General features: G+C 37.6%; 1 protein-coding gene across 4 annotated transcripts in view; it reads right to left on the minus strand.

Moving 5' to 3' along the window:
* Positions 1-26,161, minus strand: part of usp32 (ubiquitin specific peptidase 32) — a 229,117-nt gene continuing 202,956 nt past the window's right edge. For all 4 annotated transcript variants that reach the window (XM_028807041.2, XM_028807042.2, XM_028807040.2 and 1 more), the window contains 7 exons: positions 23,577-23,663; positions 19,956-20,076; positions 13,074-13,265; positions 11,303-11,561; positions 6,414-6,868; positions 3,916-4,008; positions 1-1,953 (listed from right to left, as the gene is read on the minus strand). In XM_028807041.2, the coding sequence (XP_028662874.2) occupies positions 1,780-1,953; positions 3,916-4,008; positions 6,414-6,868; positions 11,303-11,561; positions 13,074-13,265; positions 19,956-20,076; positions 23,577-23,663 (1,381 nt within the window). In that variant the 3' untranslated portion in view covers positions 1-1,779. The remainder of the gene's footprint in view (positions 1,954-3,915; positions 4,009-6,413; positions 6,869-11,302; positions 11,562-13,073; positions 13,266-19,955; positions 20,077-23,576; positions 23,664-26,161) is intronic.

Here is a 26,161-nt window from a genome sequence, read left to right on the forward strand (position 1 = left end):
TTTTATAATTGCAATAATGTTATTTAATTTGTTTTCTGAATATTGGTTACAGAGGAACAAATCACACTATACAATAACTGGAACATTTTTACATATAATATCTGAATACATCACTTTCATTAACTTATTTACACATCATCTATGTACAGAAAAAAATTAGTCAGTGCAATGTGAATAGTTTTTTTTACATATATTTACAAAATAAAAATTAATTTAATAAATTTCATAGGAATCCTTAAAAATTAATAACCAAAGTAAATAACAGGCAAGAACAATAAGACTGCACTACCACATCGGATCAGGGCGGCAGGACAAGCAATGGCTTTCATTACTGATATCTCATGTGGCAAAAGAAGAGATATCTCAAGTATCATGTGGCAATCAATACTTAATAGTATACTTGATATTTAATAGTAGTACTCTATTTTAGTACTAGTAGATGGTAGTGTAGACAGTAGTGTATTTTTTCATTAATACACACTTTACAGTTTGTGTTTTTACTTTTACAAAAGTATCAAACAATAAAACGGTTTAAATTAAAGAAAATGGTATTGATGTTTTGGAACTATATTGTCAGAAAATTACAATTCATTGTAATTTTATATATATAAACCTCATGTGATTTTCCAGCATTTTTGATCATCAGTTTAGAAATCTGGGCTTACCAGCTTAAACATCCTTGCATGTAAGGCAGAACTATTGCTATTGCCAAAAATCAGCGCTCAGAACAAAATGACATTCAGCCTACAACGTCATATTCAATTCGATAAGTTGACAATGGCCATAAGAGATAAGTGGCTCATGAATGTGAAATATTTAGCAAACCAATTAATCAAGCAGTGACTAGTTTGTTCATCATTTAAAGATGGAAAACAAAGAGGCAAGAGGTACATTTAAACATAAATAGAAATGTATTTCATGTAAAAGGCATATTTAAGCCCAGAATTTCCAAACATTCAATGTAAGTGAGAAAATGAAAGGTGATTTTATTAAAAAAGGGGTCTGGAATTCAAACACAAAAAAATGAAAAATTAAAACAGAATATTTAATTTAAAATGTCCAAGAAAATAAATAAAAGCAAAGTTGAAAAATACAAACCTTTCCAGATGCATGGAAAATGCACATAACCCCACACATTAAAATAAAATAAAAAGAAGAAAGGAAAAGCAACTTGAAATAAACTTGAAATAATCCATCAATCACTTAACTCTTCAAAGGCTCGGTACAGAATTCAAAGTGTTTCCATTTCTTTCAGATGATGTGTAATACGGAAGTACATTTGAAGGCTCCACTGTCACACAATGGTTAGGGAAAGTAAGCTTGGGACATGCTACTGTTAGCTTTAAATAAGTACACTGCAAGAAATGTCTGAGGTAGCATATAAAAGTTTCTGCTTGCAATGCCAAAATATTAAAAACTGAAATAACTGCCTGTAGTTTAAAAACCAAACACTCAGAACAGGCATGGCCAGGAAAGCATTTTGCATGACACAGTATTTTCTATCATACTTTAACACAAAAAGATTAAAATCCTACTACAGCTGTCCTGAAAGTGCTTTCAACACATTAAATTGAATGGCTGGACAGTAAATGATGTGTTTAGTTAGCTGTCATACTGACATTCCACATATAATGTACCAAGATGCAGTGGCCGTTGAAAAAGACAGCTTGTGCTTAAAGTGTACAGAACTAATTGGTAAAACATGGTTTCCTTTGCTACAGGCTTCAGTGGTTTAGCACAGTTTTGTAGACAAGTCTGCATGTGCAAACAGAGAAAATATCATTGGAGGACACAGTATTTTTTGTAATCGGACTCAAAGTCTTCATCCATACTGCTAGTATCAGCCATTTTCTTTCCATCTATCTTTGGCAGAAACTGTGCATAGTCCACCCCTTGCTGCTCATAGAAGAGAATGTAGGCAGAATCTGTGTCTATCTCATCTGAATGTACCTCCTGCAATGAAATATATAAATCCTTTGTCATTTCACCAGGTAGAAAAAATAAGTTTCATTTTTATATTACATTGAGAAACTTACAGTTCACAAAAATATCTGATTAGTATATACTTTTGTAGTATTTCAAGCAAATCAAATATAAGATCATTGTATCAAATTCTTTTTCAGAAAACGAAATTGAAAACCATTCTAATAAGAGTCCAGAGCTGAAAATGTTATTCATAACATTGTGCATTTTTGTAGTTGCTGCCAAATGTATATAGTATAGCATTGTAAAAAGGAGGAAATGTAATCTTACATATGTGTTTAAACCGATTCATTCAGCAACTGAATGATTATGTACAGATTTATTTTGTGGGGGGTCATTAGCATCAACAATTTCTCTACCTGGCAGTAAGTCAAATTAATTCACTTTCTAGGTCTACCATCTGATAAGACTGTATCAGTCACAACTGAATGACACCATTACTGGCTCAGTGCTGTCTCAGTGTTAAATGCTATCTATTAGCTTATCTTGCTGTATGCTTGTTGCTCGATTAGTGCTGTCTGGGGTGGGCATGTCTTATTAGGGGATTGAACTAGGTAGAGAGGATGTGTCTCTAAATTAGTTTTTTCTCTCTTCCATCATTTTAAAACTACTATGTATAAATTATTATTGGTGCTTTTTATTATTAGGGGACGGTTATGGTATTTTCCACCATTGGACAAGTAAAAAGCACGTTGCCCGGTTTGTTGTCAAGTCATTTTAAAAATTTTCCCACTGTGATGGTGCCCAGGTTCTGGCAGACCCCACAGATTTCAGCTAAAGCATGTGTTGTGAAAGTTTGACTGGTTAAAAAATTTTTGGTCTGTGAATGGACAAGTCGGTTGTGGATTTTGTAAAGGACTAGTCTCTAGCGAACAAACTTGTTGAAGAAGGGGGGTTAGTAGTGAAGCTTTAGTATCTTGTATTACCTTTACAAGTACCAGCAATGAATGTAATAATCTCAAATGAAAAATTACATTCTACTGAATAAACTGCAACACTACGGTTGAGTTATACCTGACATAAACAAGATACCCTTAGGATTTAAAATGTAATCACACAGTTTCCTTTCGGAGGTAAGTGTTTATGATAGTAGCCACTTATGCACAAGGTGTACCGCCAGTGTTGTTTTTGTATGTTAAAATTAACCCACAAGTCAAGCAAAAGCAATAATGGTATTTTTACATGCTCATGATGTGAGAAGTAAGGGGCATAGCCTGGTCAGTTAAAATCTCACAAGGAATGCCAATATGTGTGTATAATCAACCTAGGACATAATCAACAAACACGAGCATGTACTGATAACCATTCGATAACCATTCTTACTCTTGGGAAGTGGGCTAACAATATCTAACCCACCCTTCTCCAAAGAGACATCCAAAATAGGCATCAGTGAGAGAGGAGTCCTAGCAGGTCTATGAGCGGAAATAACTTGACAGTCGGGGCAGCCAATTCAGCCAATAAAAATGTTTCAAAATGTGATCCCTTGTCTTCTCTGTGCCAAGATGACCCCCCAAAACATGGGTGTGAGTAATTTTTTAAAACTGTCTCTCTATGCCTGCATGGGACCACCAACTGTTCAATCAGGCCTTCCCCTATGCAATCAGAAATAACCTGATACAAGAAACCATCCTTAATCAAAAAGTGTGGTGTTTTGATATTTGGGTCCATCCACTCCATACATTGTGACATGTGCTTGTTTAAATGCAAAGTCTAAGCTGCTGTCAACCTGTTCCAGGTGTGCAAACTCTGTCAAGAGTGTCAGTTTTGTTTCTAGCCATTCAAGAAAAAAGATTTCCAAGAAGAGCTTATACTAGTTTATTTTAAAGCAGAAGTTTCAAAACATGATCCCACCAGGCTCACATTAAAAGCTGACAAGATACTAATAAATAAAACTCCATATACAGTATAGTGAATAAAAAACAAAAAAACTACCTTACAGCTGCTGTCGTTGTAACAGTACCATTTGTTATTTGGGTTTTTGGCATATGTCACATAATGTCCACCTCCCAATATTCCTGAATGACACTTAAAGAAAAAAATAGATTAAAGATTTTATCTTATTCCTAACAACTTAACATGTTAATTCTAGAAATTCCTTTATAATAAAAAATTAACAAATACATACATGTTCTTTCTTTTGTGATTAGAATCATGCAAGTGTTACATATATGACTGCTTTATAATTTAATATTCTGGATTAGTGATGAGCAAACCCGCTGAATTTGCTTAACCTAGAGTTCAGTCACATCACGGAAGGAAATGTTCACAAAAATAACCAAACTCCTTGAAATGCATTAAAGTCAACGTGGAAGGGGGAACTGAACTAGTTTTAAGGGGATTATAATGGTGCAATGGTCTTTTAAAGGAAAGGTCTGCCAACAATTCTGAACAGATTATTGTGGCCAAATATGTGATTTCAGCTGTGAGGCAGCAGTACTAACCGTTATATCACCATGCCTCAAACAACAAGACCCAGATGGGACGAATACCACTAATAAAATGCAACAAATGGCCACAAGCTAGCAATATGAAAATAAAAGAGACTGCCAGTCTTGGGGCACACATTAGCCATACCCTGAAGCATTGGCGTGGAACTGGCTCATTCCATCATTTGAAGTTATGGCTCTGGGCACAGCAGGAATCTTTTTTTGTTGTACGTATACATGTGCAGATGCTTCACATTTTCTTCTTTCATCTAGAATAAAGAACCGCCTTGAAAACAGAAATCTTTTGTTTTTAGTTTTTCATGGTGTGTCTTGTGTTTTCTGATAAGGGGATGGGGTGTGGGCTTCTTTAATGTTTATTTTAAGATTGTTGCTAGGCACACGTAAATATAAAGATGTAATGGGAATAATAAGCTGCTACGTTCTAGTTGTGTATTTTATTCATTTTTTCATTTACACTATCATTACCCTAATTAAATGTAGCTAAATGCAATAAATTGCTATAGGTAAAACTGCAACAAATATTATATGATACTAACACTTTTTTTAGGTGACTATAACTCTTTTTACTTTGCACGTAATCTAGGTAATGTATATCTGATTACCTTTTTCTCTATCTCAGTATACAAGATTTTTTTAAAACCTATGCAGAATGGTAATCTGATAGTGTTTCTCAGCCTTTGTGGCTTTGGGATACATTTTTACCATATTAAGTTTACTGACAACCCACACACCGCAATCAAAGAGCGCAGGAGCTTTAAACGACCTTGACTGGAAGAAAGAAATGTAGTTACAGAGGGGAAAATATCGCATAGCACTATTTGGTTGAGGGTGTGGTTTCACTACATCTCATTACCTGAAATGATATTTTTTGTTCCCTCATGTGCTTGCAACACAGAGATGGCAACAATGATACAGTAACTATGGCTGCTACAGCTCTGTAATGTCATGTTGGCCTTTGCAAAGCATCATGTGGTGCTTGCAAAGAAAATGTTTGCCTAAGCCAACAACACAGCAAATCTGCAGGAACATTTTTGGTGAACAATGTCACTGGCGAACACAGCATCCTTTCAGTAGAGAAAGTCATGACCAAGTGAAACCTTTAATTCAGATCTGTACATTTAAACTTTTATGAAGTTGCTGAAGCATTTAAGGAGAGTTTGGCATCACAAAAATGTTGCTGAAAACTTAATTAAATATGACACTATACAACCAGACACAAGTGTGAAAACAGTAACAGTCACAAAACTTGCAGAATGTGTTCCTTTACATTTTGAACTTTTCCAGACCCTTCAAAAATGAGTTTAGTTGGGAAAGCTGGGAATTACTGACAAGTTTACTGTGATTTACTGTTGCAAGTTGGGTATACATGCTTTTGCATCTCACTGGAAAAGGCTGTTGAAGCTGGCAGAGATCATGTTGAAAATAACTGCACCGAAAACAGGGCTATTCAAAAGAATCAAATACTTCAGAAATGAAGTGTAATAATGAACATATAAGTATGTACAGAATATTAGTCATCTTAATTTGTTTTCAGATTTTTGCACTTGAGGAAAATGAAGGAATGCATTCATTGTTGTCATCTCAATCATCAGCAGTGACATACTACAAAGAGTCTTTGAAATTGAAGAGGATTGACACGAGGGAAACATTTTTAGGATTACTAAAAAACTGAAAGAGTTCTTTTACAGATTAACTTACACTGCATATTCAAATGATGCTTAGTTAGTGAGTAATAATTTTTAAAAGTATTCAATTCTTTTTGCATCACCCTGTACATCTGTGACTATGTCCAAACAATTCTATAATAAATCACAAGAAAATAAAACTTAAAAACTTGCTGGGCAACACTGTTGATACTGTTTCTACTCTTCATTAAATATTTGGATTTTTAAAGACAAACCACAATTTCAACAACAATCTGCAGAAATTAAAAGTACACAGATATGGCCAAGGTTAAAAGGGTAAAAATATCAATGTACTTACTGAAATTGCATATAAGTTGTATATAGGTTTAAGACAGATTTCCTCTCTTTGGTCATCATTGCTGTCTTCATCAGCTTGGTTTTCAGCATGGCCATCACTGCTGCTACTGTTAATAGAGTCAGTTGGTTCCTTTTCTGACAGGGTACCATTAACCAAAACTGCCTCAGTGTCTTTGGCTGACAGGTCTCCTAGTGATGAGTCACAAGAATTGCCTTCAGCAATACCGTTTTTATTGCTGGCATTGACAGCACAGTCTGAAGAATCTTTTTGGCCAAGATCTGGGCTTCCATCCCTGCTACAGTCCAGGTTTTCTTTACTAGCAGACAGTTTGTGCTTTCCTCCTAGTTGTGGCAAACGTAGTCGTCCTCTTGGTTTCACCACAGTTTTTGGACTATTGCACACATTACTACTTTTGCTGGTTGATATATTAGCTTTTTGTCCTGGTGAGGGAGGGACTGAAAAAAACAGTGCATTTGTCAGGAATAGGACAAACTTTCCTTTTAGAAAAGTTTATTAGAACTAAAAGCTGCAATTTAATAAAAGAGAAATTAAAAATATAAATGATACAATACCATATAGTAAAAAGTAAGTTATCAGACTTAATTGAAAACCACTTTAAAAAAAAAAAAAAAAAGGGGGCTCTAGACGACTCTTAAACAGGGATTTCTTTTTGATGGAGCAGTGGCTTTTCCTATTTTATGCTGCTTCTATTTCAGCTCCAGCTTCATTTGAAAGCAGGCAAATTTACCTGGCCTATCCTGAGGCAGGCATTAATTCCATAAAAATGTTCATTTAGCTAAGTTGCCAAGGAACATGGGTATATTTCAGGACATAAACTGAAATACATTCTTTGTTTAAAATAATAAATAAATAACATTCTTCACATCTTCGACAGCTCTGTGAGAGAACAGTGCTATTTTCTACAATGTGGTGTGCTGGGCTGGTAACATCACTTCAAAAAAAGGCCCTCTGAATAGACAGGATAATTAAAAGGGAAAGCTCAGTTTTGGGACACATTTGGACCCCTTAGAGGTACTAGCTGTCCTGGTATGCCATATCTGCAATTTTTTTAAACAACAGATGCCTATAATTTCTTTATATGTTGCTCAGAGAAACAAGATGAATTTGAGAGTACAAGTTATCAAATTAAAACATCTGTTTTGATGGTTTTACTCAGGCTGTGTTGATTATCTTATCACTTGGAAACAGAACTTTAACAGCCAGCCAATCAAAGTTGCACAATAGCCCACGTCATATCACAAAAATGTGTAATGTTAATATAAATATGGCTTGACCAATGGACCAGGAGAAGAACGGAAAGAGGAGATAAGGAGAAACAGCAAAGATAGGAAGGATGTCAGAAGTGGGCAAAGGCAACATCCAAAGAGACCAAGAGATGTGCGACTGATCATCAACTAAAGCAACAAATGAATAACACTGATTGCTAAGTCAAAAGCTGCTCCAGGACAGCTTTTAATCCTTGACATTCATTTTCTAAAGACTAATTTGCTACTTAGATTTCCTATTATAGTTTTTTCTACTGGCATTATTATTATTATTATTTAATATATACCAAGTTGCTTTTAAATTTCCATACTTTGTCTTTATATCTAGACTGACTGAAATAATAAATTGAAAATTAAGACACCTGTATGGGGATTGGTATATTACTTTCCCGTAGGGTTTATCAAGGCTAAGGTCACTCCTCAAAAGAAAAGACAACTGTGGTAAAAGCAGTGCATATTGTTTGGATGGTAAGTGGCATAACCAAAAAGTGTTTTAATCGTGTCACAATGACACCCATATATTCGTCAGTGCTGGTGATACCAAGTTCTTAAGTCGAGAATTCTATAGAAAATCATTAGACATATTATGGCTCCATTGTCTATTTAAGGATATCTATGTTTGAATGCGAAGGGAATTCTAAGTAGAAAATTGCCGAGTGACTGACAATTAGGCTTTCACCTGAGGCTTTGTCTACAAAATCCCTATGTGTATGTGCATCTGTATGTGTGATAATCTTAAAAGTGCAGGAAATAGGCCAACATTGCCATTATGAACAATTCTGCATATCATCTCTCTGACACACTAACACCAAGTACTTTCAGCCAACTAATCATTCAGCAGAAGTGTGTCTTTAACTGCCAAGTCAATAATCTATATATATAATTCACTAAGCCAGAAGACAAGTAGCCGACCATGGAAAGCACGCCGGAAGGGGCGTGGATTCACTAAACCGCCGACAAGTAAGACGCCAATGGCGCACGCAGGAAGGAGCCACGCCCACCAACTCTTAGACCATTGGATACGACGAAAGAATCACAGAGCCACGCCCACCAACTCGGACGCGAAGCCAAGGGAAACATGCCGTCATTTCTGTTTGTCTGTGCCACAGTACAGTTGCAGCTCTGAGCCACGTTGACTTTTCATTAGTCAACCTCAGTGGAACCTTGGTTCACACAGAGGCAGCACCAGAGAGATACAGAGGCGCACACACAGGCAGCGCGATTGAGAGAGCCGCGCACACACAGTCAGCGCCAGAGAGACAGAGGGGCGCGCACGCACACACACACACACAGAGAGGCAACGCCAGAGAGAGACAGAGGCACACACAGGCAGCGCAAGTGAGAGCCGCGCAATCCTTTAAAACTGAAGTTAAAACACAATGAAGGAAGCAGTCTTTAAAACCCAATAAGCCCTGTGCCTCATTTTCATTAGCTCTCACCTGCTTCAGGCCCTGCAACAGTCGAGACGCTCTCTCTGCAGCTGACCTTCTCTGTGCCTGACTCCACTACTGTCAGTCGCCTGATTAAAAATGGCCTTTTGAAGGGGAGCTATGGACCCGCTATACCACAGGAACACATTGCCTTCGAGCCTGCTCTCGCTCACTGTAACGTACCGGCTTTCTCTCTCTCCTCACTCGCTCACATACTGCACAGGGGAGAAATGCCCGAAGCAGAGAGACAGAGGGGGTGAGGGCTCGCGTGCTGCTGAGAGAGAGAGAGAGGGCTCGTGTGCTTCTGAGAGACAGAGAGACAGAGGGGGAGGGGGCTCACGTGCTGCTGAGAGGGGTGGGCTGGGGAGGCTGCATGCTGCTGAGAGAGAGAGAGGGGGGGGCTGGGGAGGCTGCATGCTGCTGAGAGAGAGGGGGGGCTGGGGAGGCTGGTGCTGCTGAGAGAGAGAGAGAGAGGGGGGGCTGGGGAGGCTTGCGTGCTGCTGAGAGAGAGAGAGAGGGGGGGCTGGGCGGGCTGCATGCTGCTGAGAGAGAGAGAGGAGGGGGCTGGGGAGGCTGTGCTGCTGAGAGAGGGGGAGGGGGCTCAAGTGCTGCTGAGAGAGAGGGGGGGCTGGGGTGGCTGCGTGCAGCTGAGAGAGAGAGAGGGGGGGCTGGGGAGGCTCGTCGTGCTGCTGAGAGAGAGGGGTGGCTGCGTGCTGCTGAGAGAGAGGGTTGTGGGGGGGGGGGGCTGGGAAGTAACTTTCACCAGCGTGGCCTCCATTGTCACAGAGGATCCCGCTTTCAGTCACAGACAATTGTATGTTGCTCTCTCCAGAGGTCCATCTTTTCATTCACTCACACTGGTATCCACAAACCCACCCCATTTGGACAACTGTGTTGTTCAGCAAGTGTTCACCCATCAATACATAATTATGCGGCGTATGTTACGCCGTGGGTTGGCTAGTTTTCTTTATTTCTTTTCAGTCATTCTGGTGCATGTTCAGACCACAGAGTGCATATATGATTTCATTTTTATCTATTAATTAAAAAAACTTAATTAACATGGACAAATGGACAAATTTCCACTGGAGATAAAGTTCTATCTGTCTGTTTATAAAACTGTGGTCTTCAGATGCAAAAAAAAAAAAAAAAAAAATTAAGGTAAAACTTTCAGGTATAGGGCTCTGAAACCCTAAAATGTCCCATTCAGCAAAATTAAGAGACATTGCAGCCCCTATCATGAAAACTCATGATATTAGCATTATTGATTTAAAGATTCTGTTGTGGCTATTCAGATCTTGTTTTTAAATTTATAATTCTAGTTCATTGGATTTACAGAGTCTTGCCAATTCTCTTTCTCCTCCTCCTAATTTCCTGTATTGGTACATTATGACGCTGCCATTTTGATCAACTTATTTCTTCTAATCTTGGAATAGATTCATGCAGAACAAAAGTCATATTCAATAATACAGTGTAGCATAAGTAACAGTTATATTAATAACAGTAATCATATTATCACATGTATAGAGTACAGTGAAATTGTTATTTATACATCAAAAGAAATGTTCATTTTAAAATACAATGTACTTTTTTTTTCTTGTGAGTGGAGTCAGTTAACTATAGGGACAATTTACATTTAGGCATCCTCTCTTATACATTCTTCCTGTATAGTATGGCACTTGTTTCAATTAGTTTACAATCTGATGGTACAAATGAACTGAAAACAGTACGGATACACACAGGACCACAGCTGTTTCGTGCAGTTTACAACTTAATGGTAAAAAAGGATACACAGAGGATTAAAGCTTTTGAGTAAAGTCATCAATCACTAGGCCAGCTAGCAAATATACATGGGATTTCAACATAAATAATGCCTGTCTGAAAGATCGAGGAGGAATGACACAGGAGGTGACATCAGAGACCAAAACACACCAGAAACAGAGAGAGAGTGAGACCTTTCTGTTTGGACATGGGAGAACATAAACTTATGCATCATATTGACTGTTGAATTAAAAAGCTGCTTAGAAAAACGTCCACCTTTGACACTGCTAATTTTCAGTAAGCTTTTCTAACACCATGTATATACCCAGACTTTTGCTATTCTGTTTTCTATTGGTATTATTACGGTAGCATTTAAACCTCAAGGTAAGTCTAAAAATTACTTGAAACAGCATACCTTTCACACAGCTGTTAACAGCTGCTGTGGATGATATAATGAAGTCACTGTTTCCAGGGCACGGCACTGTAGATTCATCCCATTTTCTTGGCCTACATTGATCATCTACCTGAGGAAAGTCTTTGTTAGCTTGACAGTGACTGAGATCTCGTGGGACCAGAAAAGCACTAGCGTCAAAGTTTTCACAAGGAAACTTCACAATTTTTTGGGACTTAATCCAGCGACCATTTACAAATTGAAAGCGCTTCAAATGTACAATCTGAAGAGGGAAAAAAAACAAAACAAAAATTAATATATAATTTTAAGGTAAATGTTATCAACATTAATAATTCTTAATATCAGAAGAAAAGAAGAAAACATGTCTAACGCAGAAGTAAAATCTCTGCTATCCCATCATCCAGGGGCCATTCTGCAGAATAAATTATATCGAATCAGAAATTAATCAACACACTAAGATAAGAGAGCCACCTGGTATTATGAAGGCTACAGTTGGAATTTAGGACATTATGTTCAAGTCTATTTAATAAAGAGTCTGAAAAGAATAATTTGGCCACCCTAAAACCCTATAACATTAAAACAACAGTGATATTCTAATTTTACACTTTTTAGAAACTTAACATAATGAAATGGAGAACCACAGCGATGAAGTGAGTAACACCACAGTCTTAAGCATCTAGCATAACCAAGGTTCAAATCTTGAGTCTGGTTGCTTTCTGTATGGAGATTGCACATTATTCTCCTGTCTGCATTAGTTTTACTCCTGATACACATCCTTGTAGAAGGAAAATTAGAGTAAGTTAGGTGGTTAAAAGTAACTGGTATGTCTGTTATGTAAGTGTGTATATGTGTGCGACCCTGCTGCTTCCAACACTGTACTGGATTACTTTCATATTCTTGAACTTTCTCCCATGTGTATCGTGCTTTTTTTTTTGAGCCTTTCGAATTCCACTGCTTTCATAATCTCTAACCTGCTTTGCATGTGTATAGCGCCAACGTTTGTGAACGTCTTTATGAAGTTCTACTTTGTTTTTTACTCTTTGTCGTTTAATTCTCAGCCCGAATGGACGTGCTTTTTTTCAATTCCACTTGTTCTGGGCTGATAATTACTTTCCTTATATTCTGAATTTGCACCTAGATTATTCTTTTTCTTTTTTGCTCTTTATTCTCTCCAACGCTTTTGAGTCTCTTTTCTCCGTGCTGCTTTCTTCTTCGCTTAGTCGTTGACGTTTCATTTATTGAGTATTGTCCTTATATGCTTTATATGCGCCGAGACCCTGGATCTGTGTGTGCTCAAATCCTTTACACGACTGAGTGTTTTTTTTTGCCCGTTGTCTTATCTGATATTGGTTGTAAGTAGGGCGTGTCTTGCAAGAATCTCATGTTCTACGTCATCGCGAGATGGTCCTGAGTCAATCTCTTGGCACAAAGTCTTATGTTTAAGGTCCCCGCGAGACGCTCCATGGCCATTCTCTTTCGTCTCGCAGGTCTTTTAAGTGTCTTCCGTGATTTTAATGTGAAGATCACGTCTCGTCTCCCATCTTTCTCTCGCAGAATTTTTTTTTATAATAGAAAGACTAGTTGTCAGAAGCTTTTTGGAATTTCTAAGAGCTCTTATATATTAAAAATGTTATTGGATACAAAATTTTAAACAAAACTATTAAAACTGTCAGTGTTTTATGACACAAAGATATATAGAAAGTACAATTTTTAAATTAACATTTTAAATGAAACAGTTATCTTATTTCTACAAAGAAAAATAAAGGATATAAACCAGTATTGGCGGCAATCTCCACAAGTCCAGTTTCTTTGTGGCCAAGCGATGAGTCTTGCATTTTGAACAGTAATACATTTCATCTTCACCCAACTCTTCCTCATTTGTGAATGCTCTTAAGCAGCTGTCCAGATTGATAGGTTCTGCTTGAGCACGTCTACTTAGTTCAACACTTTCATGTTTCTCTACAATCTAAAAATAGCATAAAACATTAGCACTCATCTGCATTTTGACAACTCAAAGATGATTTTTTTCATTGTAAGAATTCCCATAAAAAACTATTTACACTGTTTGATTCATTTAAATTTTTTATTCAACTTTTAACCAGAACATTAAAATTATGGGAAATTGTTGTAATTGTTTAAAGGTATTCAACAATGTAAGAAGTTGTTTAGGATATATGTAACAAATACTGGGCCTTAGGACAGTAAAAATATTAAAAGAATTACTGACCACAAATATGGCAAAATATTTTGATTGTTTGAGATGTTCCTTATGCAAGAATTGTTCTATCTTTTGAGATGTGCATAGTACTTTGAAAGTAAGGAACATTTTTCATATCACCAGGGTCATAACACAAGTTAAGAAGTTCTACAAAACAATAACTGCCATGGAGACGAGCCAAAAGTGTACTTTCCTTCATACCAAAATTAAAACATTAACTACCATAAAGATAGCACAAAAAACATTAAAATTCAGGAGCATATCAGTGTTATGAAAAGGCACTAAACATGTAAGCATCATGATGGACAGCTATCCATTATTTTTCCTATTCCACACCTGTGGCTCCTCCTGGTGTTTTTGCTACACGGACAGAAAAATCTTCCTAAATGCTTATATATACTGCACCTAGAAGTAAGCAAACACCAATTTCAAAGGTCACAGTCTGTTTGCATGGTAAGGGGCCATGTTGTTTAAGATAACACATCATTAGTGTATACCAGAGAAACATACACTACAGTGAAAAAATTTTTTTTAATTATGAATAGCATAAAACCTCTAAATGCTGATCCCTTCATTTGCTTTTATAAATTTTATTTTTATTCTTCCTAACCCTTTAACATCCAATAATAAATAACAATTTAAACACAAGAAATGCACATCTGCAGGCAGATCATAACATTGCATCTGAAATCATCCATTTCACAGACATATTTAGGCACTGAAATTACAATACATTTGATGAACATATTGGCTTATGTTTAGCATGCTTCATTACTCCGTGTCTTCTCTGCTTTAAATGCATACATAGCTGATTAGTGTGTGCAATTTTCCAAAGCCCACAGCTTCAAGGAATCTATCTAGTAGCCAGGCAAAGAAATGTTATTTGTGGTACACACTCCACTTCTCCCCAATTTAATTCTGTCAGAAAAATATATTGTTGTTTATGGGGAAATTCCATGTAGTTTGCAACCTTTGACATAACTGGGTTGTGTTTTGAACAAAGTTGCACATTTTGTACCAGTCATGGAAGAATGCAATTAAAAATTCTAGTCTGTACACCCCATCTATGAATTTACTGGTTTTGTATCCACATTTACTTCTAAAAAGCTAAGAAATAGAAAATGTATTTATTATTATATGATTTAATTCTACTGTAAACCAGTGTTTCCCCACCTCGGTCCTGGGGGCACACTGTGGCTGCAGGCTTTTGTTCCAACCAGCCTCTGTTTTTAATTGGACTCCTGGGCTAATTAAGTGATGTGTTATTTCCCAAGTTCTGTGTTTTGGGAACAATATAGAATCTAGAAAACTAAGTTTGGTAAAAAAAATAAATAAATATATTGTATATATATATACTAGGGGGCTCCGCCCCCTGCTCGCTTCGCTCGCCAACCCCTGGTGTTGGGAATGACAAAGAGCGTGATGTATGAATGAGATATAGAATAGTGTGACGGTGTAGATGATGCAAATAGAAAGCAAACAATAAAGTGTGTGGCACAGTGTAAAGGTTTATTTGAAAATTTCTTTGTACACGCCGTTTAAGTGTAAAAGGTAATTCCAGCTCAGAACTTGTAAGGTCATTTAAGATGGTTATTGTTGTGATCAGAGTCAAGTTTGTCAGAGCTTAGAAAGAGTTGTGTCTTTCCAATGACTTGGGTATTTATGTTTTCCACATTAATATTTTTTGGACATAATATAGTGCGTTGTGTTAAAAGGGGCATTTGGTCTAATGAGATTGCTGTTCCAAATCTCTCTGTAACTAAGTCGTCGCAGATAAAGGCTTGAGGAATTGTAATAATATGTGGCTGAAGTCCATCTGTATTGGTGAGTGTACCATCTCTCAGCTGTAATAAGCAATTGTTATGATCTGGTTCTGGACATCGTATCTTTTTTACTAACTGTATCTTTTGAAAGCAATGCCAATTGTCTGCGTATTTTAAGGTGCACTAAACAATAGCTGAGTGCATGGCATCTGGAAGAATAGCTAATCACTGTCTAAAATCTCCTCCTCATAAAAGTACCTTTCCTCCAAATCGAATGTTATTATTTATAAACGTTTGTTCATGCCATTGAACATTCATCAATAAACAACATTTTTTCAAGACGGATGTCACGTGCAGTGCCACCGTTAATGTTCATAGTGGATACCGATTTGTAGGATGTAATGTAGTTGATAAAGATTTCACTTTCAGGTACATCGTCAGTTATAAGCTTCTGTAGATATTCAGTATATGAATGTAAAGAAGGCAGTCTAATTTGACCCTTTTGACAACAACGTGTAAATGTATAACTTGTATTGCCAGTTGTTTCTTCAGGGAAGTGAACTGAATGACAATGATTGCAAATAACATTCATTAATCCGAATGAATTTTCCTGGTGTATGTTTTGCTTGTGCCGTTTGAGAGGTGCGTTGTTGCATGTGTAGTATTTGGGACGTGTTGTTTTGGAGCTGTAATCGATTTGCCTGTGCTGTGTGAGAAGCCCGTTGTAGCCTTCGCTGCCATTAATGTATGTCTGAGACGGGAGGTGTTTCGTTTTGAATCCGTGCCTGTTGCGATGCAGCACTTTGATTGATAGTTTGCGTCATGTGGATCTAGGATGTAGATTTGTGCATATTAAATGAACTATTGTAGGATCTAATGCAGTTCATAAAGTTTTTACTTTTAGGTACATCGTTAGTTAGAAGCTTTAGTTGAGCTTTGCGTTTTTGGAGTCGAGTCATTTTTTCTTTTAGAAATATGGATAAGTAATAAGGAGTATTGCACTCACTGTTAATATGGAGCCTTTTCTGCGGTTGAACGGTTAATAGTGCCTTATTGTAATGAGATCCACCTATGCTGCATAGCCGTCTATTTTGTTGTCTCTTTTGTGTTCGTGTGTTTGTTCCTGTTATCCTTTCCTTTTCGTTTTGTACCCGTGACCGTGTATTCATGACTTGTTTCTTTCTCAGCATGCGAAATATGGATAAGTAATAAGGAGGATCGCAGTCACTGTTAATGTTTCCTTTTCTGCAGTTGAACGGTTAATAGTGCTTTATTGTAAGGAGATCCACCTATGTTGACACCTATGCTGCCTAGTGTGAAGGTGTTGATGTTCACTTTAGAATATGTGGCTTTGGGTGTCACTTCTTATGGATGTGTGTGTGTGTGTGTGTGGGGAGTGGGGGGGTGGGTTGAGGATTGTTGTCGCGCGAGCGTCTTCTTTCTTTTTGTGTTCCTGTGTCTTGTTGAATCCCCCTCTTGGTGTGTGTCCCGTCCGGTGCCTATAGAGGGGGGGGAGGTTGGGGGGGTGCCTTGCTGTTGTGCGCGAGCCTCTTTTTTTTTTTGTGTCTAGTCTCGTGTGCAATGTGTTTCGTGCTTTGCCTGCGTTTCCTCATTTCTCCATTTTTCCTGTGCTCACTCCTTTTTTCTGTGGTCTTGTCCGCCTCTCGCGGCCCCTCATCCGCCTCTCTCGCCCTCTTTTGTCCGCCTTTCTCGGCTCCTCAGCCGACTCTCGCGGACTCTTTTTGCGCCTGCGCAGTACGTCTTTTTGCAGCTACGGCCCATTGCCGGATGTGCCTGCGTCCATCATCCGGTTTAGCATTCTCGGTTAGTAATATGGATAGATATATATATATATATATATATATATATATATATATATATATATATATATATATATATATATACATACAGTGGGTACGGAAAGTATTCAGACCCCCTTCAATTTTTTCACTCTGTCATATTGCAGCCATTTGCTAAAATCATTTAAATTAATTTTTTCCCTCATTAATGTACACACAGCACCCCATATTGACAGACAAAAAAAAAAATTTTTGAAATTGTTGCAGATTTATTAAAAAAGAAAAACTGAAATATCACATGGTCCTAAGTATTCAGACCCTTTGCTCAGTATTTAGTAGAAGCACCCTTTTGAGCTAATACAGCCATGAGTCTTCTTGGGAAAGATGCAACAAGTTTTTCACACCTGGATTTGGGGATCCTTTGCCATTCCTCCTTGCAGATCCTCTTCAGTTCTGTCAGGCTGGATGGTAAACGTTGGTGGACAGCCATTTTTAGGTCTCTCCAGAGATGCTCAATTGGGTTTAAGTCAGGGCTCTGGCTGGGCCATTCAAGAACAGTCACAGAGTTGTTGTGAAGCCACTCCTTCGTTATTTTAGCTATGCGCTTAGAGTCATTGTCTTGTTGGAAGATAAACCTTCGGCCCAGTCTGAGGTCTTTAGCACTCTGGAGAAGGTTTTTGTCCAGGATATCCCTGTACTTGGCCGCATTCATCTTTCCTTCGATTGCAACCAGTCATCCTGTCCCTGCAGCTGAAAAACACCCCCACAGCATGATGCTGCCACCGCCATGCTTCACTGTGGGGACTGTATTGAACAAGTGATGAGCAGTGCCTGGTTGTCTCCACACATACTGCTTAGAATTAAGGCCAAAAAGTTCTACGTTGGTCTCATCAGACCAGAGAATCTTATTTCTCACCATCTTAGAGTCCTTCAGGTGTCTTTTAGCAACCTCCATGCGGGCTGTCATGTGTCTTGCACTGAGGTATGTGTGGAGACAACCAGGCACTGCTCATCACTTATCCAATACAGTCCCCACAGTGAAGCATGGCGGTGGCAGCATCATGCTGTGGGGGTGTTTATCAGCTGCAGGGACAGGACGACTGGTTGCAGTCGAGGGAAAGATGAATGCGGCCAAGTACAGGGATATCCTGGACAAAAACCTTCTCCAGAGTGCTAAGGACCTCAGACTGGGCCAAAGGTTTACCTTCCAACAAGACAATGACCCACACAGCACACAGCTAAAATAATTTAAAATAATTTAGCACACAGCTAAAATAACGAAGGATTGGCTTCACAACAACTCTGTGACTGTTCTTGAATGGCCCAGCCAGAGCCCTGACTTAAACCCAATTGAGCATCTCTGGAGAGACCTAAAAATGGCTGTCCACCAACGTTTACCATCCAGCCTGACAGAACTGGAGAGGATCTGCAAGGAGGAATGGCAGAGGATCCCCAAATCCAGGTGTGAAAAACTTGTTGCATCTTTCCCAAGAAGACTCATGGCTGTATTAGCTCAAAAGGGTGCTTCTACTAAATACTGAGCAAAGGGTCTGAATACTTAGGACCATGTGATATTTCAGTTTTTCTTTTTTAATAAATCTGCAACAATTTCAAAAATTCTTTTTTTTGTCTGTCAATATGGGGTGCTGTGTGTACATTAATGAGGGAAAAAATTAATTTAAATGATTTTAGCAAATGGCTGCAATATGACAAAGAGTGAAAAATTGAAGGAGGTCTGAATACTTTCCGTACCCACTATATATATAATGACTACGAATATATATATTCGTAGTCTGAGTCTCGACGACCATATATTAAAATGTACCAAGCAGTTATATGGGAATAATGTATTTTTTTCTTTTTAACAATATTTTCATCTTGATTTTCATTCTACTTTTCCATTATATACTAATTAGTGGGTCTAATGCTAAAGTAATTGCAGCCTTTGATTATTAAGTGTTGTTTGCCAGCGTGTCTGCTCTGCTCATTTTTAATTATTATTAATAGGATACAACAAAGGGGAAAAACTGCACAGAGAAAGGGCAAAATGTAATGAAATCAACATAAGAGAGTTAAGCATTTAAATCTATAGCAAAAGCAGAAATATTTCTAAATGTCTTATAAATGTAAAAATAATGCTGTGCTTTTCTGAATGTAGAATAAAAGAAAAAAAACAGCTAATTAAATGAGCTAATTAAAAACCAGCTAATTAAATGAGATCAGTTTTATCAGGTGTTGTCACTGATTAGGAATCAGGTTGGAACAAAAACCTGCAGCCACAGTGTACCCCCAGGACCGAGGTTTGGAAACACTGCTGTAAACACCTGGAACTATATGGGAGAAGTCATAAATGGAACAAAAACCTGCAGCCACAGTGTACCCCCAGGACCGAGGTTTGGAAACACTGCTGTAAACACCTGGTACTATATGGGAGAAGTCATAAATTTAAGCATTAAATTCAAATGTGACTTCTGGATACAACGTTCACATAAAGGTGGAAAACTAGTCTCAAAAACTTTCCATAGAATATACAGTATTACATGCTTTTTATATAAATGATTTGTACCCCTCACATGTATTTTGCCTATATAAATTGTGCAAGTTTTCTCAAACTGTTCTGTTTCTAACTAGGCTGTCTGTGATTTTGCAATCTGTATTCACACTACAGCAAAAATATAATCCCACACGAGAAATGTAAAATGACTTACTCAGGAACATACACTGATTTAATTCTAATGCCTGAATCAATAATTCTGCACTTAACAGTCCAATAAACTACAAATGAATCTGAAAGGCCAAAACTATGGGGCTGCATGCAAGTTAAACTTAGAACTCTATTTCATTAAAAAATGGTTTTGTGCATTTTATTTATTTACCCTTTCTTGTGATGTTTGATATCGCAAATGAAGAGCAGTTGGATCCCAGTCGATGGCAATATATGCATTCCCAACACATGCTCTGTCCTCCGTGCAATCTATTTTACAGCCTCTGCAAAACCTGTAAAAAGGTATACATTGAATCAATAAACAAATTAAATTATTAGAATTTTTTAAAATTTCCACTGCATATCTTTGTGTAAAATAATTAAGAAATAATAATTATCAATAGTCTGATAAAATAAATGTAAAGAAACTTATTTTCAAAAACAAGAAGGACAGGTGGTTACACTCACTCCTGAACATTTCAAATATGTAAATCTGTAGTCCAACACCATTTGCCATGTAGAAATATTAATTTTTATGGAATTGTATTTTATTTAGAAATCCCGATTCTCCATGTGCTATTGTTATTTGCTCATTTCATTTTTATTATACCAGTCATGAAAACACGACACAGCCCGACAGTTATGCAGCTCATATGGCTAGAACCTGTCTTTTCCCCCAAACCGACCATCCAAGGAAATCTTCTGGTATTCAGTATATACAGTGAGGAATGCAAGTTCTCCCACTTAGAAATCATGGAGGGATCTGAAATTCACATTGTAGGTGCATTCCCACTGTGAGAGACAGAATGTAAAAAAAAAAAAATCAGGAAATCACATTGTATGATTTGTACAGAATTTATTTGTATTGCACTGCTGCACATAAGTATTTGAACACCTGGCAATCAGCAAGAATTCTGGCTCTCAAAGACCTGTTACTCTGCCTTTAAGAAGTCCACCTCTACTCCACTTAGTAATCTTAATTAGTAGCACCTGTCTGAGCTCTTTAAAGACACCTGTCCACCCCACAGTCAGTCAGACTCTAACTACTACCATGGGCAAGACCACAGAGCTGTCAAAAGACACCAGAGACAAAATTGTGGACCTCCACAAGGCTGGAAAGGGCTACGATGCAATTGCCAAGCAGCTTGGTGAAAAAAGATCAACTGTTGGAACAATTGTCAGAAAATGGAAGAGGCTATAAAGACGACTGTCAGTCTCCCTTGGACTGGGGCTCCATGCAGGATCTCACCTCGTGGGGTATCACAGATGATAAGAAAGGTGAGGAATCAGCCCAGAACTACACGGGAGGAGCTGGCCAATGACATGAAGAGAGCAGGGAGCACAGTTTCAAAGGTCACTGTTGGTAGTAGAACACTATGCCGTCATGGTTTCAAATCACGCATTGCACGGAAGGATCCCCTGCTCAAATCATCACATGTCCAGGCCAGTCTGAAGTTTGCCAATGACCATCTGGATGATCCAGAGGAGGCATGAGAGAAAGTCATGTGGTCAGATGAGACCAAAATAGAACTTTTTGGTCTAAACTTCACTCGCCGTGTTTGGAGGAAAAAGAAGGAGGAGTTGCATCCCAAGAACACCATCCCTACTGTGAAGCATGGGGGTGGAAACATCATGCTTTGGGGGTGCTTTTCTGCGAAGGGGACAGGACGACTGCACTGTATTAAGGAGAGGATGAATGGGGCCATGTATTGTGAGATTTTGAGCAACAACCTCCTTCCCTCAGTCAGAGCACTGAAGATGGGTCGTGGCTGATCTTCCAACATGACAATGACCCGAAGCACACAGCCAGGATAACCAAGGAGTGGCTCCGTAAGAAGCATATCAAGGTTCTGGAGAGGCCTAGCCAGTCTCCAGACCTAAATCCAATCGAAAATCTTTGGAGGGAGCTGAAACTCAGCGCCAGCCCCGGAACCTGACAGATCTAGAGGAGATCTGTGTGGAGGAGTGGGCCAAAATCCCTGTTGCAGTGTGTGCAAACCTGGTCAAGAACTACGGGAAACGTTTGACCTCTGTAATTGCAAACAAAGGCTTCTGTACCAAATATTAACACTGATTTTCTCAGGTGTTCAAATACTTATGTGCAGCAGTGCAATACAAATAAATTCTGTACAAATCATACAATGTGATTTCCTGGAATTTTTTTTTGTACATTCTGTCTCTCACAGTGGGAATGCACCTACAATGTGAATTTCAGACCCCTCCATGATTTCTAATTGGGAGAACTTGCAAAATCACAGGGTGTTCAAATACTTATGCTCCTCACTGTAAGTACAACTGCTATGACATTTAAGTAGTTTATCTGTTTCTTACAGTAGTTAATTCAAAAAAAGTCTTTTCCAAAGCCAACAAATAAAACTAACAACAGAAAGAGGGCTTTTTTGAGCTGTCTTTCAAACCAGATGCGTTAACCATAATTGGGGTCACTCAAGAATTCCAGAGTCACTCACCAAAATTCGATTTTACCAGAGCCAAAACATTAAGAAGAAAACTGATTTGAAACAGAAGAGCTACTAGTAAAGACCAGAATATCAAAGTCAAGAATAACTAACTGCACTTTTTCACTGATAAAATTCATATTTCAGACATGACTGCTCTTGCGCTGCACTTTAATTTATAAGAAGACTTCATGATGAAAGTTAGGAAGAAGGTCCCAAGCGACCAGACAGATCTTCTAGCAACCAATTTTCTGCTTATAGTGATTTTTAAAATGGGGAAAAGTGACAGACAATTTGAATGAAAAACATTTCATTCTTTCTCAAGTAAAGGAATAAAATTCAAACTTGTATATTAAAAAAGCTCAATAAGTAATCTTTCAAAATATAAAAATCTTATGCCAAAGCAGAAAAAAAAATTATAACCTGCCACAAAAAGGGTTTCCTTATTCTTCAGTTCAATGTTTAGACCCCTAAACAACTAGTGCAAAGTTAGAATGATGAAAGGGCTATCATACTCATAAGGGCTACAATTGGCAACTTCAAATGAGTGTCTAGACCAACTGTGTTCTTAATATTAGATTAACATAATGGTTCAAATGTGATTAGACAAACGTTTCTGGAAAGAAGATACCCGAATGTGTTCCTGGAAACAGCCACAAAACTGATGTTTGTTAGCATGTACCTGGTTGCACTCCTGTAGCTCAATAGGTCCCAGTTCCAAAAAAAAAAACAAAAAAACACCACAGAAGCTCAATATTGTGCTTTCCACTCAAAAGGCAAAGAGTGGAGGACTCTGAAACCAGATTACTTCTTATCTGTGGTCTCACTCATTCTCCTATGGGAGTGGGCTCTTTGATAAAAACTAAACTGATTCAGTGCAGAAGAAGCCCTTCCAATACTTTTGCACCACCTTCCAGAACTTTTAATGTATGTTGTCATAGTTCTGCTCCAAGATGCAAATTGTAAGTTTAGTCTTAAGATAAGAGAATGAATTTGTTCTGATCCTTCAAAATACCTACAATGTCATGCATCCAAGAAAAAACATCTATACTCTTACTGGGAACAGACTAAACAAGGTTCCTTATACCCTTCCTGAGGTGTTGTATGCTTTTATAGGACTTCTTTGAAGTCATTTGCCCTGTCTTTGTGCTTTCCAATTTCAATTATTAAAAGTACTGATTCAATGAATTTTTTTATTCGCATCTTAAAACCGGTATACACAATAGTTTAACAACCCAATGAATTTGAGAAAACTAAGGATTTAGCAATGTACTATAGTAAACTTTCAAAAATTACAATTATATATAAAGGTATGTGAGAACTAAGAATTACCTTACCTGTACCAAGGACACCAGGCACAGGAATTGCCATCCTTCTGAACAACTCTTAGGGTATATGGATACTGATAACCCATACTATCATCACTTAAAAAGATAAATATAAAATAATAGGTTGATCATATGTATTTAACACAAACACGGTTATTTATTTCTATTAATTTACTACAATGCACTTAAAATCAACAATGTCAATTTATTTATATAGCACACTTAAAACAACATAGTAATGCTGTGGCCAAAGTGCTTTACAATAATAGAATAAAAGAAAAACAAAACAATTAACATAAAAACATAAATAGAAATAAAATATATGAACATAAAATAAGATACATAATAAATAGATGTTATATAATCACAAAGAGGAAACCATCAGTATTACTGAAGGTCACAGAATGCAGGTGAATAGAAATGAGTTTTTAATCTTGTTTTAAACAGTTCAATTGTAGACGACTCCTTTATATGATGAGGTAAAGAGTTCCACAGGCGAGGCGCAGCAGCTGCAAAGGCCCTGTCCCCCTTGGTTTTACACTTGGTACGAGGGACAACAAGAGACAACTGATCAGAAGATCTAAGCACTATGGATGGCTGGTGTAAAACACACAGATCAGATAAATAGGCAGGAGCAAGCCCATGTAAAGATTTAAAGACTAGCAGCAAGATTTTAAAATCAATTCGAAAACTGACAGGCAGCCAGTGTAAAGAAGCTAAAATAGGAAAAACAGAGTCAAACATTCTTGCCCCAACCAGAAAGAGAGCGGCAGCATTTTGGAACAGCTGTAACCTGTGTATAAGAGTTTTGTTAATCCCAGAATACAGTGAGTTGCAGTAATCGAGGCGAGAAAAAATAAAAGCATGAGTAGCTTTCTCAAGATCCCTAGAAGATAAAAAAGGCTTGATCTTACCTAATAGACAAAGTTGGAAAAAGCAACTCTTGACTACAGAATTTACTTGTTTCTCAAAAGAGAGGTTACTATCAAAGGTAACACCAAGATTGTGGATTTGAGGTTTGGAAAAAGACAGAAAGAGCAGAGAAGTTCAAGACCAATTTGGGCTTTAGCTAATGGACCCACTATAAGTACCTCCGTTTTATTTTGATTCAGATCAAGAAAATTATTAGCCATCCAGGATCTTAGTTCAGACAGACAGTTGTGGAGTTGATTTGTTGCAGGGTTGCAGACAGGAATATGAACCTGAGTATCATCAGCATAGCAGTGAAAAGAAATGTTAAATTTCCTAAAAATCGCTCCAATAGGGTAAAGGTATATGGAGAATAAAATAGGACCCAAATGGATCCCTGAGGAACACCATATTTAAGAGGAGCAGTAGATGAAAAAGAGGAATTAAAAGTCACTGAAAAGTGTCTACCAGTTAAATATGACCTGAACCAGTTAAGAGCAGCCCTTTTAAGCCAAACAAGATGTTCAAGCCGCATTAGCAATATTTCATGGTCAATGGTGTCAAAGGCAGCGGACAGGTCCAGGAGGAGAAGGACTGCCGCATCACCTGAGTCAGTAATAAGAGAGATGTCGTTGAACACTTTCAGGAGTGCCGTTTCAACACCATGATAACGCCTAAAGCCAGATTGGTAGATCTCAAATAAATTATTGGAGTTAAGGTGATCGACCAATTGATTATAAATAATTCTTTATAGAATTTTAGCCAGAAATGGAAGTTGGGAAATTGGATGAAAATTGGCTAAAACTTCAGGATCTAATTCTGCCTTTTTCAGACGGGGATGGACTACAGCAGGTTTAAAAAAAAAAAAAACTCTCAAAACTCTCCTTGAAGTAAATTATGAAAATTTTATGCAAAATTACTTTATAAAAAGATTATTTAAAATAAATTGGGGTTAATGTTGATATATTTGTCCTTGTACAAGATATTAAAAAAAACCTTATTTAAAGAAACTGAATGCAATTATCATATTTCTCATTTGGAATACAAAAAGACGACAGATGAAACTAATTTTTGAAAGATCTAAATCAGAGAGACATATGACATTTTCAAATTGCCTAGGGGATTGTGAATATACATATTATGATAATTAATATAAAAGGAATTAGAACAAAATGATTTTGCACTGGCATGGTTACTCATGGAAAAAAAAATCCTGCACTTCATGCATCTTCACTCTCTGTACCAATTACCATTAATTACAGGCAACTACTTGCTGGTACCACTCCCAAGTGGTAGCAGTACAGGAGATCCTACTAAGTACAGAATAGTTCACACAAAGTATTTTGGGACCTTAGTTCCTAACTGTGCCTCCAATATAAAATTTGCAGTCTTATTTTGCTCAGTTAGAAAAGTCTTCGTTCTCTTAGCGTAATATACTTTTCCTATTATTTCCTATTCTACCCTAGAAAAAAAATAAATTCCCTCTACTCTACACAGTTCCAAATGTTTTAGAGTTTGGCAGCCTCTTATTAATGCTGTCAAATTACTTAAGCATGTAGAACTATTGTTAACCTTTTTGATATTTCAGTCCCTCTTTGCTCTCTAAATGGGTAGTGTAAAGCAGTGGTCCCCAACCTTTTTGACAGCAAGGACCACTTTATTAGATGCAAATTTTTCCACAGACC

The sequence above is a fragment of the Erpetoichthys calabaricus genome, chromosome 8 (assembly GCF_900747795.2).
Source record: "Erpetoichthys calabaricus chromosome 8, fErpCal1.3, whole genome shotgun sequence".
Classification (NCBI taxonomy): domain Eukaryota; kingdom Metazoa; phylum Chordata; class Cladistia; order Polypteriformes; family Polypteridae; genus Erpetoichthys; species Erpetoichthys calabaricus.